The sequence below is a fragment of the Excalfactoria chinensis genome, chromosome 1, assembly GCF_039878825.1.
Source record: "Excalfactoria chinensis isolate bCotChi1 chromosome 1, bCotChi1.hap2, whole genome shotgun sequence".
Classification (NCBI taxonomy): Eukaryota; Metazoa; Chordata; class Aves; order Galliformes; family Phasianidae; genus Excalfactoria; species Excalfactoria chinensis.
The window spans coordinates 27059770-27074593 of record NC_092825.1 but is presented as its reverse complement, the minus strand read 5'-3'; the positions used below and the strand labels follow the sequence as shown (position 1 = coordinate 27074593).

Genomic DNA, 14824 nt, shown 5'->3' with positions numbered 1-14824 from the left:
AAAATCCATATACTCTTGTGAGCAGTGCCAAACACTTTAAAATACCTAATTGCCAAAGTCTCAGAAAACACTATTTCTATTCACCAAGAAGTAAAATGCAGACAGTTGAAAAGCAGGAACATTGTCAGGGTAACAGGAAATGGAAAGAGAGAATGGAGGCAGGAAAGTGGCTCACACCTCCCTTTACTCCACGTGTCACAGAACGGACCATAAATGCCTCAACTGCAAACCCTTTATAGGACTTTTTCTCTACTGCATTGATAACAATAAAAAAGGAACACAATACCCTTATAGAAAGTTGGACGGACAGTATGCATGACTGGGGAGGTTGCAAAAAGGATTTCTGAGTATCCTTCATCATCAGAGGGAGTAGGAAAGAAAAAAATAAACAGTAAAAACACTTCACATCAGAAAGAAACACTTAAATAGCACAGTAAAACCTTACCTGTTAAATGAATAACACATGCACACTTTACACTCATGCAGGATTTGATTAGTTTTACTTGTTAAAATATGAAATGGCTAAGTGATACGCATGTAGTTGAAAACAAATGGAAGAATGGTTGTGCTGAGACCCTCACTTTTATGGAACATTTCTGAAATCACCTTCCTTGCCATTAAGGATTCACTGCACCTTCAGACATCGAAACATTACATATTGGAAAGCAAATATCAAAATATTCTGGTGTGAAGGACTCAGTCACTGGAATGCTAATTCAAAAGCAGTGCAGGTTAAAACACAGCATTTTATCACTCTCATTGGACAATAGTACTCTGCACAGACACGTGCAAAGCCCACATCTATGAACAGAAATGTGTTTCTCTTCAACATCTTCTAATTAGTGACATATTTGCTTGTAACTTAATTTATTTCTTTTCTAATTACACACATTACAAAAGGACATAAGTATTTTTTATTTGCATAATACCAATAAAAATATATTAAAATAGTTTAGTGCAAAAACAAAGGAGATGGTCCTCAGAGGCATGAAATTACTCTACACTGAAAATGCCTTATTCTGTTTTCCTCTAACAGAAACATCCTGCTAGATTATTTTTTTCCTATCAGAAACAGCATAAAAAAATAATTCTGAAAATACCATGAAACAGTACAGAGAAAATCTTAGTCTCATGAAAGACAAAAGTGTCAGAATTCCAGTGACTTCATCTGTACCAGAAAATAAAACGTGCCCACTCTCCAGAAGTTGCTGCAAAGGTTTTATTCACATACTTAAGCTGTTTTCTCCTCAAAACAGGGTGGCCTTGTCTATAGAGCTGACTGGAAATAGTTCCAAATTAGATTCAAATAGGCTCTGGATTGCTTTGGCATAGTAAAATAAATCCTATACACAGACTAAGTAATATGAATACTGCATCTAGAAAGCAATTGTTCCTGAGAGTCGTTGATGAGACCTCAATGATGCAAATTCCATCAAATCTGAAGAATTGTTCTCGTTATTATACATTTTCACAATAACAAGCGTTTTATTTCCATACTTATTTTTTTCTTCAGCAGTGCTCATTTATCTCTTCAGTCTATATTAAAATGATTACTTCCACTGTTGATATCTTTATTGCACCTCTATAAAAGTATACGAGGTATGTAAAATATATAAAATATACACTTCTTTCACCAACTAAAAATTATAGGGAGTAGATTTATTTAAGAAATTAAGAATACATTTATTCTCTGTAAACACCATAACAAGAAATAGCAAGATTTTTAAATCTTTCTTTGCAGTCAGTACTAGTTCTAATGATTCCAGCAGGCCTAGAAATTTTTAGTTAAGACTTTTAAATATGTCATATTTGCAACATGGATACACATATTAGGAGATAAAAGGTGGCTGATGGATCCTGATTAAAGCCTAACAATGAAGTAGTTAAAATGTTCAGAGCTTGTCCCCAGTCTATCTAGTGGCAGAACGCTGCGTTGTTGTGATTTACAGCCACACACAATGCTGTGCCTCAGTACTGACAAAAGGCTCAACTTAAAAACGCTGGAATTGGACTGTTAATAATTTACAGTTTTTAACAGACCAACTCTTGTTCAGCTCCTCTGTTCAACTGAGCTATTTTAACCCTACTATTCAATGCAAATTTTTGCCGACATCTCTGAGTACTGCTTCATTCCTGTGGTGAAATATGGCATTCAAGCAATTTCCAGTGTTGAGAAAGGCTTAGGTTCAAACTAATGTTTTACTGCCCTTTCAAATTAATACTAATGTGGGGTTGTTGGTGGTGTTTTTTGTTATTGGTTTGTTGTTGTTGTTGTTGTTGTTGTTGTTGCTTCTTTATTTTGAGAGAAGTATTTAATCTTACATCCTTCCCGAAACAGTTCATCCAAACAACACAGTTAACCTTGGACTGCAAACTTAATGGAATTTAGTAATTTGTGATAAGAGATGAGAAAGGATCTTAACAACAGAATAGATACTGTCTCTGAAGATTTAGTTTATCAGAAAAGTAAATGAAATAATCTCCCAGGTGATTAAACTTGAGGAAGTTTCACAGGATTCATTAGATTTCCTGGAAGAAATGGCTGATATGTGATAAACACGCATGTGAAGACTCATCAAAATGGAAGAGAAACATCAAGCAAAGTGTCACAAAGAATTAATTGAAATGCACATACAAAGCGAAAACTAAACTCGAAGGATGTTCCCCTGACACAAACACACAAGAAAAGGTGAGGAAAAAGGGTGACAGATTCTTTCAGAAGCTGTAAGACAAGTACATAAGGGGCTTGCTAGTTTGCTTTTATTTGCTTTTTAACCTACAACTTTTAGAATAGGAAATTAAAGCCTTAGTATAACAGGAGTGAATTCCATTTCTGGAATTGAGCGACAGGCGTTAGTCACTTCTGAGGCTATTCAAGCCATTGCAAGCAGCTTCATACAGTGTAAGAAATACAAAAGACAAAGAAGAAATGCACAAAATAGTTTCATTGATAAACCTCAAGCACGAATAGACTTTCTCTTAAGTCTACAATGAGAAAGGTATCTGCAGGAATTTTTACATTGCAACAATCATTGTTTACTCTAGTACCCATTGCATAGGCATTTTTCACAGTATACTTATAAGAGGACAAAACAGTAGTACTGCTTAGCAGGCTAAAATGAAAGAATCACCTGTATGTACCATGGAGCAGGCCACAGAGAGTGGCTTAAGAAGCCATACAAAAACACTGTGATTCATGTGAGGAGGAAAAAGAGCTTGAATTTGTTACAGAAAAATATAGAAACATGATGAGAAATGATTCAAAAAGGGAGATAAAACAGACAGCAGGCAGGGGAAATGAGTTAAACAACAGCATTTTGTATGGAACAAAGAAAACTGAGAAGATCCTATCTTCTACAAATAGCTCAGCTGAGAATGATTTCTAGCCTAGACTAAAGAAGTACAAGCTAGAGACTGAGAAGAAAAGTTTTAGACTCAGAGTCTCTACTTGTTTTCTTCCTTTCACAAAAGTATTTCAATAAGTAATTCTTGAGATGCAAAGTTCGTATGAAGTAGGCAGACCAGACAGAAGTACCACATTAACAGGAAGCATTCATTTCAAATAAAGTTCACTTTTGCTACAGTTCAGGACAGCCAGTTATCAACGCCTGTGTGCACACAGAGCACAACAATTTGCTTTTAAGTTAAAGATGTAAACTATATTAAAGAGAAACTGAAACAAGAAGCCTTGCTAAATGTCGACACAAGCTTGTAATTACATGGTGAGACTCCCTACACTTTGGCAAACAACAAGTCCCTCTGACTGCTCATGTTAACCAGCAGTTAACTCATGCTAACTTTTACTTCACTTATACTCTTTTCCTTCCTGCATAGTCCATCTATTTAAAAATTCTCATGGAAGATGGTGGGAAGGGTTCCAGCTGTTTCTGGAACTATTTTGTTTATTTTATAGCTAATCAGGTTCTTATTTCCTAATTTCCTCTCATACCTTGTGTTGTTAGATATAGATGCCCACAAACAGATGGCAACACCAATGTTCACTGCTTACATAATACTGGGTATAATATGTGTGTTTTAGGCAGTTTTCAGACTCACACACTTAGAACAAGTTACTAAAAAGATAAACTTTCTTTGTAATGCCATAACTCGATTAAATATGCCACACGTAGTATTGCACTATCAAAAAGGAAAAAAGGCTGCACAAACCATATTGAGTATAAATTGTACAACACAGTAGCTTGCTTATTCACAATGAAATAATCTCTTTAATGATTTACTCATCTGAGCTTGCACAATAGTGACACAAATCTCCTTGTTAAGTTTTCCTTTAGAGGAGAATAAAACTTCAGGTCTTGTAATTCACTAAGATCCCTGGGATTTTCTCTATTTGATGCAATGACACTATTTGTCCAATAAACATCCTGATTAGGATGGTGCCTTTATTGCTAGGAGACAAATTCTTCTCTATATTGTCTCCCATTTGCTACTGTGTTATGTACTTATCTGTTCAGTAAATTAATCAGAAAAATTAAAATATTCCTTTATCCAATCTCTTATTTTTGACCTTTTTTTTTTTTATTTTTTCCTTCTGAAATTATTAATTTAACTTATGGGGAAAAGGTAGAAAGGCTTGTTTTAAAACTTACCAATCTAGAAATTACTTTAAAATACTTAACACTAGCGCAGTCATTACAATCAGATAAACTCGGATTAGACAAATGTTGAAAGGGTAGCTGTAAACAGTTTGTTTGTTTGTTTGTTTTTAATGATAAAAGACTACAGTGCAATGAAGGGCCCATGACTGTCTAGAAAGATTGCAAAAGACAGCAAATACATTTCAGGTCTACAGTAACATCCCTGAATCCTTAGAATTACTGTAGCATTATTTTCCTCCACACAATACTTATTCTCTGGGAAGTTAAATAAGTCCCACACTGTACACCTCTTCCAGGTTTAGACATTTAGAATCCCTCTAGGACCTTGTGTCCAGTGCCTCTGATTGACCAGCTGGGGCAGCTGCCCAGTACAAAACACACAGTTCAAAATTCATCTTGCAATTTAGGCTTCCTTAATCTGGGACCTACTGTTTTCTCAAATTCCACGTTAAAAGTGTTCAAATTGAAAGACTGTATGCATTTTTCTGGTAACTCAATTTGAAATGAAAAGTTGAGATGCTCTTCTTGATAGGTCAGAAAACATTTGAAAATACCTATATTTCATATTCTCCTTGGCTTGGCTGTGAAACCCATCAGTAAGAACTATATAGAAGAACTAATAGGCCCTATAAGAACTAATAGTCCCTTCTGCACTTAATGGAGGAGTAAAATTTCACTATTTCTTGTGTGGGCTGAGGATTTCTGTTTTCCAAATCCACCCACTGACAGGATCAAATAATTTGGCACTTGATCTTGCTAATTTGATCCTCTTTTTCCTTCCTAACAGTGAAACAGTTAATCGTGTTAATGTGAGTAACCACTGAGAATATTTATCTCAAAGCTTGTACAACTCAGATATCCTAACAGATGTTATGGCTTTAGCTCTGTCCTGTTTGCAGTTCCAAAGTTTTCTTTGCAATTGTGAGAGCTAGATGCAACAGGGATATGTGAAAACTTTGAAACCATAAACAGCATGAAACCGAACGAAGCCATCTGCTTAAGTTTTTGGAGAATCTGAGATGACAGCTCTGAAATGTGAGCTGCTCCAGCTGATCATACAAATAAGATGCTTTCTGATAGCCACAGACGGTGGAACAGCTATAATTAGACTGCAATTTCATACGGAGAATCTATTTTTCCTTGCATGAGTTTTTGTGCTCAGCTATAAATAATGAGAACTTAATTTACATTTCTGTGGCTGTGTCCAGGACTACAAGCCAGTTTCATTATTCCAAACTGTGCTGCCTTCAAGCTATAACTAGACTAAAAAACAGTAATAAAGACTTGTTGTTAAATCTAGAACTCCATAACTTACCAGAAGTGCATCTGGTATTAGAAAGCATTTATATACACATGTATACGTGCAATATATAAATGCACAACTGCATGCATATAAACATAGTCTGACTTTTCTTACACCATACTGACTGAAGGAAATGAATGAGTGGCTATTTTCATGGTCATATCGTTGTTAAAACACCCAATCAACAAGTGGAAAGAAAATATACGTAAAACAATTATTGCTGTCTCTTCCAAGTTTGTAAAAAATAATATAAACTTTCATAGAGATTTTTACTTGGGATTTTTATGGTCTGAGAATCTGAAACACGGATGTTTTTATGTGTTAATGACACTCCTGTGATGACACACAGGTGTAGAAACACCTTATTCAAAAATACTGGGTGAAGAATACCTTGTTTGACAGAAGAACGGCATTATAAAGAACCGAGTATTACTGAATTCAAGAATAAGGATTGTGGTATGTTCCACTCACTTCAAGCATTCTCTCACAAGATTTGTGAACCTAAGAGAACAGGAAGTCACCTGTCTCTATATTCAATCTGATGCTTGAACTGAGAAGTGCATAGAAGGTATCGTCACTCATCTGTCTCTTGTGCATAGTTGGTTGAAAATGAAATAAACATGATCAAATGGATAGCATTAATCAGCAGTGAGAAAGAGAGAGCACCTACTTTCTTAAAACAAAAAACACACAGGGCACAGGCAGTAAAAATCTCCTTTTTAGATGTGCTGTTTTTTTCTACTCCAGCACATCCTTGCTAGTGCACCTGGACCCTGAATATTTATGACCGTGAGATACATCTGCTAAGTGTTCAGAAATAATTAGACTTCGCTGAAGCAAAGCTAATGAATTCCCCTGGAACTCTGTGGCAAAATAAGCAGATGAAAGGTATTAATAAGCATTCTGTATTCCCTTTATTTTTTATTTTTTTTAGACAGAAATATTTTCTTCCAGCACTGATTAATACTCTGCATAATGAGGTGCAGTTGAAGATTTTATGTCCTGACCCCTGTAATTTCCCCATTTTAAGCACTGCAAAACCCACACATTAACAAATCATGCAGTTTTATTTTACCTTTGCCTGCACCTATGGCAGGACGAAGAATACCGGCTTAAATGGAGGAAAACAAGAATAGGAACACTATATAATTAGGTAAAACACCAAAGGGAACATACATATCTCATTTTATTATAAACCAGAAAAGCATGCAGACTAGAAAAAAATGTATTCATTCAAATAAATTAGAAACAATCCACTTATGCTGAACATGGACACACTATTAAAGGACAAAATATACATGCATTTACTAAATTTCATTGGTCATGCTTGTTAAGACTCATGGTTTAAATTACATGAAGTTCATATGCAACCTTAATACACTATTAGAAAAATTATATTGCATACCAACTCATTTAAAGCAATTGAAATAAACTGCAGTTTGACTAACCATAATATTACGTGAAAAGATGGTATCAAAATAGAACTGTAACACCAAGATGTGCAAAATCATAAAGGGCTTCCCCCCACGTTTCCTTTTTATTTGAAATTACTCTTAATTTTTGAGCCTTCGTATTTAAATAAATAATAAATAACATCTTCAACTAAACGTCTGCCAGAATCCCAGATCTAGAATAGTTACAAACATAAAAGCAATAGTGGTGGGATCAAACAGTATTTAAATACACAGTGTCCCCAGTTACATGGGCCACAGATAATAAATTTATTTCTGCAACCTTATGAAGTTATATTTTTTGTTTCAGCTCTATGGGAAAATAGAAAAAAAACAGGCATTAAAGAAGCTGTTTCAGACACCAAGAGAGCATAAATTTCCTCAATGTATCATAAAGCTACATTGTTTCATTATTATTCTCCATGACCCAAGCAGGTGACTGAAATAGAACAGGTGGATGGAGGAAGATCCCTTAGGATGTGAAGTTACATGAAATTTTGAAGCCCAGAAAGTCATAGGCTTACATCTTGAGAATTTACTTTGAAAGGAGAGGCTTCACACCTCATTTGGGTGAGTAGGGAAACTTGCACATCTTTGCTTAAAAACTATATATAGTATTTCATTAGTGCATAACACAGTTAAAAGGAGCCCTGGAGAATTTCTTACCGAGGACTATTTCCCTAATGGAAGGCAGTAGTAATATTTTTAACCAAATTGCTAGTCCTTTTTAAACTCAGTGGGTTTTCTTCATACATACCCATCTTACCTTCATCCATAATTGTTACTGCTTCCTCCGTTATCTGACTTCCTGATCCAACCGATGTTTGTGCATTAAAGTAAAACTTGTAGCGTGTGCTGTAATTTAAATTCTTTAATATCAAGCTGCTCTCGTTGGCAGGAATTATTATCTCAACCAAGGGACCTAATTCATGAGTGTTGTTAACTGTTATTGCAAGAAAAATAAAAGGAAAAAAACCAAAAAACAACAGAAATAGTTAGGAAAATCACTTACATTATCTTTGTGTTAAAACAGGCTTAACTTTATTTTGTATTTGTTTGCCTGATGCACTGCTCAGTTCAGGTTACATGAGTGATAATACACAGCTTCATAAGAAATGCACCATTGTCTAAAAAGGATCTATGAAAAGGACAAAAATTCAACAGGGAAATGGGAAACACCTATAAGTTTCTTAAGCTCAGGTTCCATTCTCTTAAGTAAAGTACCTGAATCCAAGGCACTATGTGCACATCAACGGAATTTAAACACTTCTGAAACACACGTCATTAAGACCTATGAAACTCTGAACTAACTGCTTAGAAATAAATTCAGCATGCTTAGAAATAAACATGAAGTGTCTTCTACCTAATGCCAAGGAACAGTGGAATTTGGTAAGTAAAAGAACAATCTCCCTTAAGATGTTCCATGCACATGTAATTCCTAATTCCCAGTGTCCTTGCTGACCAATTTCTGGGCATGTGGATCCCAAGGAAGTGAAAGGCTGAAGGGATATCATGCACATTTTAATTTAAATCTAGTATATCTCTGATATGAATGAATGGCACATATGATATTTTTTATTTTAAAATTCGAATATTTGAAAATTGAAGAGGTAGACAACAATATAATTGGATTTATTTTTATCTACCACTAGTGATAATTTCTCTGCAGTCAGTGTAAGATTTATAAGTGCTTCGGACTTGGGTGTTGATTATGTGTGGGTCTTCACCTCCATTTTCCTGTGAAGTATGGTTTGAGGAAAAAAAACTAATGGAAAGGTGCTAAACTTGTACTTGAACAGGAAGAATTATTCAAATAGGATCAGATATATTGTCAGAATATATTGATCTTTTTCAAACAAGACATCTATAGTACATTCATATCTTTTTTACACATAATAAATTAAGAAACAAATTGCTGTTTGATGAACATATTGTCAAAGGTAGAGCAATATATACAACATAAACTTACTTGGCTGAAACTTCAGTATGTATGATGTCAAAACTCCATTTGGATGGGTAGGTGAACCCCACTCTAGAGTCAGAGAGTCCAGTGTTGGATTAGTAATCTTCAAAAAGGAGGGTGAGCTAGGAACTTTTAAGAGGAATATATGGTAAACACAAGGTAGATGAACTTAAAACAGATCATGAATTATTAAGAATATTACAATATTCAGCCATATTATTATTTTATGATATCTGAGATACAAATTCAGCAATTGTATCCTCAGTGTTCTACTGTTGAATACATAACATCCGACTTTATTCTCCTTTCATACCTCCTTCTGGAGTTTTAAATACTTTGTCTGGGCTCGCTGGTCCTTCTCCTTTACCATTAACAACTCTAACATTCAGCTTGTAAGAACTATAGGGCTCTAGCCCTGGTAACATTCCAAAAGTTTTGTTTCCCCTGAAAGTCAAGATCTTTTTTTCTACATGTCGCTTACTCCTTCTGGACAGACTCTGTACTTTCCAGTAGTAAACCTAAAGACAAAAGAAAATTTACAGTGAGTATAGAGGTATTCCAATTATGCACAAGTGAAGCTTTTGCATGCATATTCATGAATGATATATGTAGGAGTATTTAAATAAGCTCAGGTGAGAATCACAGAACCACCAAGGTTGGAAGAGACCTCCAACATCATTCAGTCCAACCATCTATCTACCACCAATACTTCCCAGTAAAACATGTCCCTCAGTTCAACATCTCAGTGTTTCTTGAACACCTCCAGCCCATTCCAGTGTCTGATCACTCTTTTGGAAATGAAAGTTTTCCTAATATCCAACCTGAACTTCCCCAGGTATAACTTGAAGCCATTCGCTCCCATCCTATCACTAGTTAAGCAGGAGAAGAGGTCGAACCCTGACCTCACCACAGCCTCCTTTCAGGCAGTTGTAGAGAGCAACAAGGTCACCCTTGAGCCTTCTCTTCTCCAGATTAAATAATTACAGTTCCTTCAGCTGCCCCTCATAAGACTTCTGCTCCAGACCCCTCAGCAGCTCCACTGCCCTTCTCTGGACATACTCTAAAGCCTCAATGCCTTTTTCTTGTACTGAACACAGTAATCAAGGTGCAGCCTCACCAAGGCTGAGTACAGAGGGGTAATGACTTCCCTGCTTCTGCTGGCCACACTATTACTGATGCAAGCCAGGATGCCATTGGCTTTCTTGCCCACCTGGGCACACTGCTGGCTCATGTTCAGCCAAGCACAGATCAATATTTCCAGATCCATTTCCTCTACACAGTCTCCCAGCCACTCTGCCTCAAGCCTGTAGCGCTGCCTGGAGTTATTGTGGACAAAGTGCAGGATGCAGCACTTGATCCTGTTGAACCTAATCCCATTGGCCTCAGTTTGGCTATCCTGAGAAGCAACACAGAGATCTGGGGGTAAATCTCATCCAGCAAGTTGTGCCTACACAGCTGGGTGAAGATTAACATCTGCCAGTCCTGCTCATAATCAAAGCCAGTTTGATGCAAATTCTGTTTTGGAACAGCCTTCATATTAGATGATTCTCAAGTTGGCATCTAAATTCATATAATCCATACTTGCAGTAAGAAGTCTACACAGCTTTCAAAGCAGCCTCGCCATCTTGTTACACAATTAGATAATTTTCCCCTGACCATACAGGTATATTCCCTGTGATGTGAAGGCCCAATAGATGTTCTTAATTTGAAAAGAAAAAAAACTGACACTTTTCTAGGCTGGAAAAACACACAGATCATGAAAGGCCTCTCAAGTTACAGTCATACAAAGATCCACATATGGACAGGAGGACTTTTCCTCCTTTTATATGATATAAGGATCTGAGCACATTGCTGATTCTGATGTCCATTTTGCTGAAATTGTTTCTAAGAAACTGCAGATGAGCTTCACAGGTAAATACTGGAATCTCCTTGACTGCACTGTCTTTACCACACAGAGTCTACCGCAGTTTCAAAAAAGACTAACATTTGCCCCTACAAAGATCTGTGTTAACCCTTGGAATACCAGCTGCAAGTTCATGACTCTTCATCTTTCACAGTATAATTTCCATGCACACAAAAACAGACATCAAAACTGATAAAACAGTCTAAATGGGTAATTTTCTGGTTTTATTTTTGCCAAATGTAAAATATTTATTTAAGGAAGCTTTGATTTCACATTTGAATTCATAAAAGGGAATTGTTAGTCTTTACAAGGTTCAACTTGATTTCTTATGAAGAGGTGTTACACTAACACACAGAATCACAGAATTGTAGGGGTTGGAAGGGACCTCTAGAGATCATCGAGTCCAACCCCCCTGCCAAAGCAGGCTCCCTACACCACGTCGCACAGGTAGGCATCCAGGCGGGTCTTGAATATCTCCAGAGAAGGAGACTCCACCACCTCCCTGGGCAGCCTGTTCTAGTGTTCTGTCACCCTCACCGTAAAGAGGTTCTTGCACACAATCTTTCTAATGCTAGTTACCTTCCATTTCACTCCATTCCCTGTTAAGGGCCATGAAGTTTTGCATGGCTAGAGTTAACGTTTTTCAGTGCTGCCAGCTCTCATCCTCTAAGTCTCTACCAACTAGTGCAGAAAGCTTTTTATAGGTTCAGAAAAGCATGACTTGCTGGTACTGCTAGTATTGAGACTCATCAGGTATGGTTCATTTCAAAAGTACATTATTAGAGTTGGGTGATCTAGGCTGAAATTGAAGCTGGGCTTGATAAGCAGTGATCTAGAAGAATAATATGGCACTAAAATACATTGCATCATTTTATTTTATTTTTTTGGTTCCTGTATTGAATAACCACTGAATTTATAAAAATAACAGGAAAAAATGGCAGCAGCAGCAACACGTTTTTTCTTCAGTTTGAGCTGCTTCATAATACCAAAGTATATTTAATAATAAATAATAAGATAAAATAGCAAAATATCATATTTTGTGTATTTGCGATGTAGTACAGTCTGCTGCTAGTTAGATACCTTCCTGCTTTGTTCATCCACTTGTCTTCATAACATGGCTCTTTTGAGAAATTCCCTTCCCTTTACTAAGAAAGGCATCCCTAATGCAATGTGCAAGTTGGGCTAACATCTGAAATAATTTTATTACTTAGCAAAGCCTGAGTTTGCCAGCAGGGTTTTTCTGATGTGTGTAAAAAGATATAATTATATACTTTATAAGCTATTTCAGTAACTAACACACTTAAAGCAAACTCTGCACCCACCACAAGTTTTCAATACAACTTCAGAGAAAGCTTTCTATCAGTAACTAACTATTCCTTGAGTCTTAGGACGTGTCATGCCTTGTCTAGTTTTAGCTTGATTTAGTTGTATCTGCAAAAATTATTTAAGAAACTTTTGCTGCATCTGCAACTTATTCAAGGATATGCCATCGTCTTATTTGTCCTAGCTATTAAAGCAAAATTACTCAGTGGCCAGGCCAGCTGTCAGTCCTGTAGTCTTGTTTTATTTATGACTGTTGCCTAACTTAGTTTAGTTTCAGCACTGCTTAGCTTTGTGTGACTGTGCAGTCAGCACAAAACTCCTCTTCCTCAAACCAAAACAAAACAAAAAACCCAACAAACATACCAGATACAGAGAAGGACTAACACACTAAACAAAAGGTACCATGGCACTTCCTAGGCTAATGGAAAGAGTGCGAATACAGGACAGAAAACCTGGGATTATGACAACTCTCTGTAAACAAGCCTTTGAAGGATGAAAACACTGAATGCATTGGCAAGGGTTTTTGTCCATGGCATTTTATTTTATTTTTTAATTATCATAACAAAAATTTGGTGATTCAGATTATGGGCAGAACCACTGTGGTAACTGGATTAACAGAGAGCAGTAACTTCATTAAATTTTATCACATAATGTATGATCTTTTGGTTACCTGTTTGCTTGTGAAATATCAGGTTGATATGAGACTGTAACCTAACAGATCGTGATGTAAAAAGTATAACAAGTCCTGCTTCTCAGACAAATTTATTAAATAGGGCAAATTACCACACTAACTACAAATACTAACATCAGCTCATTACACAAACTAGCTTATGTCCCTCCAGACAGAGGTATTTTGTGCCAGATAAGTCATACTCACATATCAGGAACACAACAACCTGTAATGCACTGAAGTTTAGATTCACTGCTTTTGAATTCTAGTCCTCTAGTTTATGTGTGATGTGCATTTCTTTTGTTCCAAATATTCTTTCCTTCTGTCAGTTTTCAAACATTTATTTTTCTCTTTTCATTTAAACAGAAGTAGTTCAAAATTGTCTCACAAGGTAACCTAGTTCAGGCTGTGTAACTTGTCTGTTCTGGTGGAAATATTTATTACTCTACTTACAGATGAGTGAATAAGTAGTTTCTTATTTTCTACTGTTGTTGCAGGGGAGGTCAATGTCTCCTCTCATTCCAATATCTGCTCCACAGCCCATCTATCATACTTAATCAAGTTTCAGTTCCTGATTTTCTTCTGATTTGCTTCGAATGCAAAAACTCTGAAGCAACTTTTGTGACTGGATTTTCCTTGATCTATGAAGGTCACCAGTTGTTCCAGTTTCCTATTTTGAAGTCTTCCATTCTTTTCTAATTGCAGTGTTTTGTTTCCAACACAACCTAACCAGTTATCACCAAAGTCAATGCAATAACTTACAAAAAGCTTCCTTCAGATATACTCCATATCTTCCACCATTTCCCATATCTCTAAATTGAGCTTTTCCTTGGCCTCTAAAAAGACACAGCACTAAGCTACCAAATGGCTAATGCACCGGAATTATGTGATTAATTGTATTACAGCAGAAGATGAACAATTGCAAAATAGTTACTCAATAGCATTATACTAAAGACTCCAACAGAAACTATTTCTCCTCATCCTCTAAATATCCTTTTGGAAAAAGGATCTGTAAAACTATTATAAGTTTTTAATCTATTTAATGTGCGCAAACTTGACTGCAAAAACATCTCCTTTTTTCTTCAAGGACGATGTCACAGGAGGCATACTACAACGCTGGAGCCTTGCCAAAATTTAAATAAGTTTTAATGACACTGTTGCTCATGTCAGCAAAACATGTGAGCTCACTGAAAAGCAAGGAATTCTCTTACATATCAAGTTACTTCAATTTGGATACAATCCCACCTTGCAGGAGTGCTCTATTCCAATAAACGAGAATAGCAAGCTTTTGATTGTACTTACTTTATACCCTTGAAGATGTCCTCGGACAGATTTTAGTGGAACAGGGTCCCAATGCACCTTTGCTAATGTGCTGTTAATTACATGAACCTGCACATTGCCTGGAGCAACCATTGGCACTGTGTGGAAAGGTACTGAGTTAGGATCAAACACCACATGAAAATATTTTCTTGGAATGACTTATAACATTCCTATGAGAAGATAGGTTAAAAAACTGATCCCATGTTCTAAAAAGCAATCTCAACATACATACTACAGAGTTTTATGAACTCTTATTATTCCCAACTTACTTCATT

The 14824-nt window shown here is 36.2% G+C and overlaps 1 protein-coding gene across 46 annotated transcripts in view; it reads right to left on the bottom strand.

The window, feature by feature from the left end:
• The window catches only part of NRCAM (neuronal cell adhesion molecule), a 142024-nt gene that overhangs the window by 20108 nt on the left and 107092 nt on the right, over window positions 1-14824 (bottom strand). For 20 of the 46 annotated variants that reach the window (XM_072330992.1, XM_072330903.1, XM_072330943.1 and 17 more), the window contains 4 exons: window positions 14532-14647; window positions 9647-9851; window positions 9340-9462; window positions 8137-8313 (listed from right to left, as the gene is read on the bottom strand). In XM_072330992.1, coding sequence (XP_072187093.1) covers window positions 8137-8313; window positions 9340-9462; window positions 9647-9851; window positions 14532-14647 — 621 coding nt within the window. Of the gene's footprint in view, window positions 1-286; window positions 353-6994; window positions 7031-8127; window positions 8314-9339; window positions 9463-9646; window positions 9852-14531; window positions 14648-14824 lie in introns of all 46 variants that reach the window. The other 26 variants (XM_072330707.1, XM_072330883.1, XM_072331074.1 and 23 more) reach the window with 3 other exon arrangements.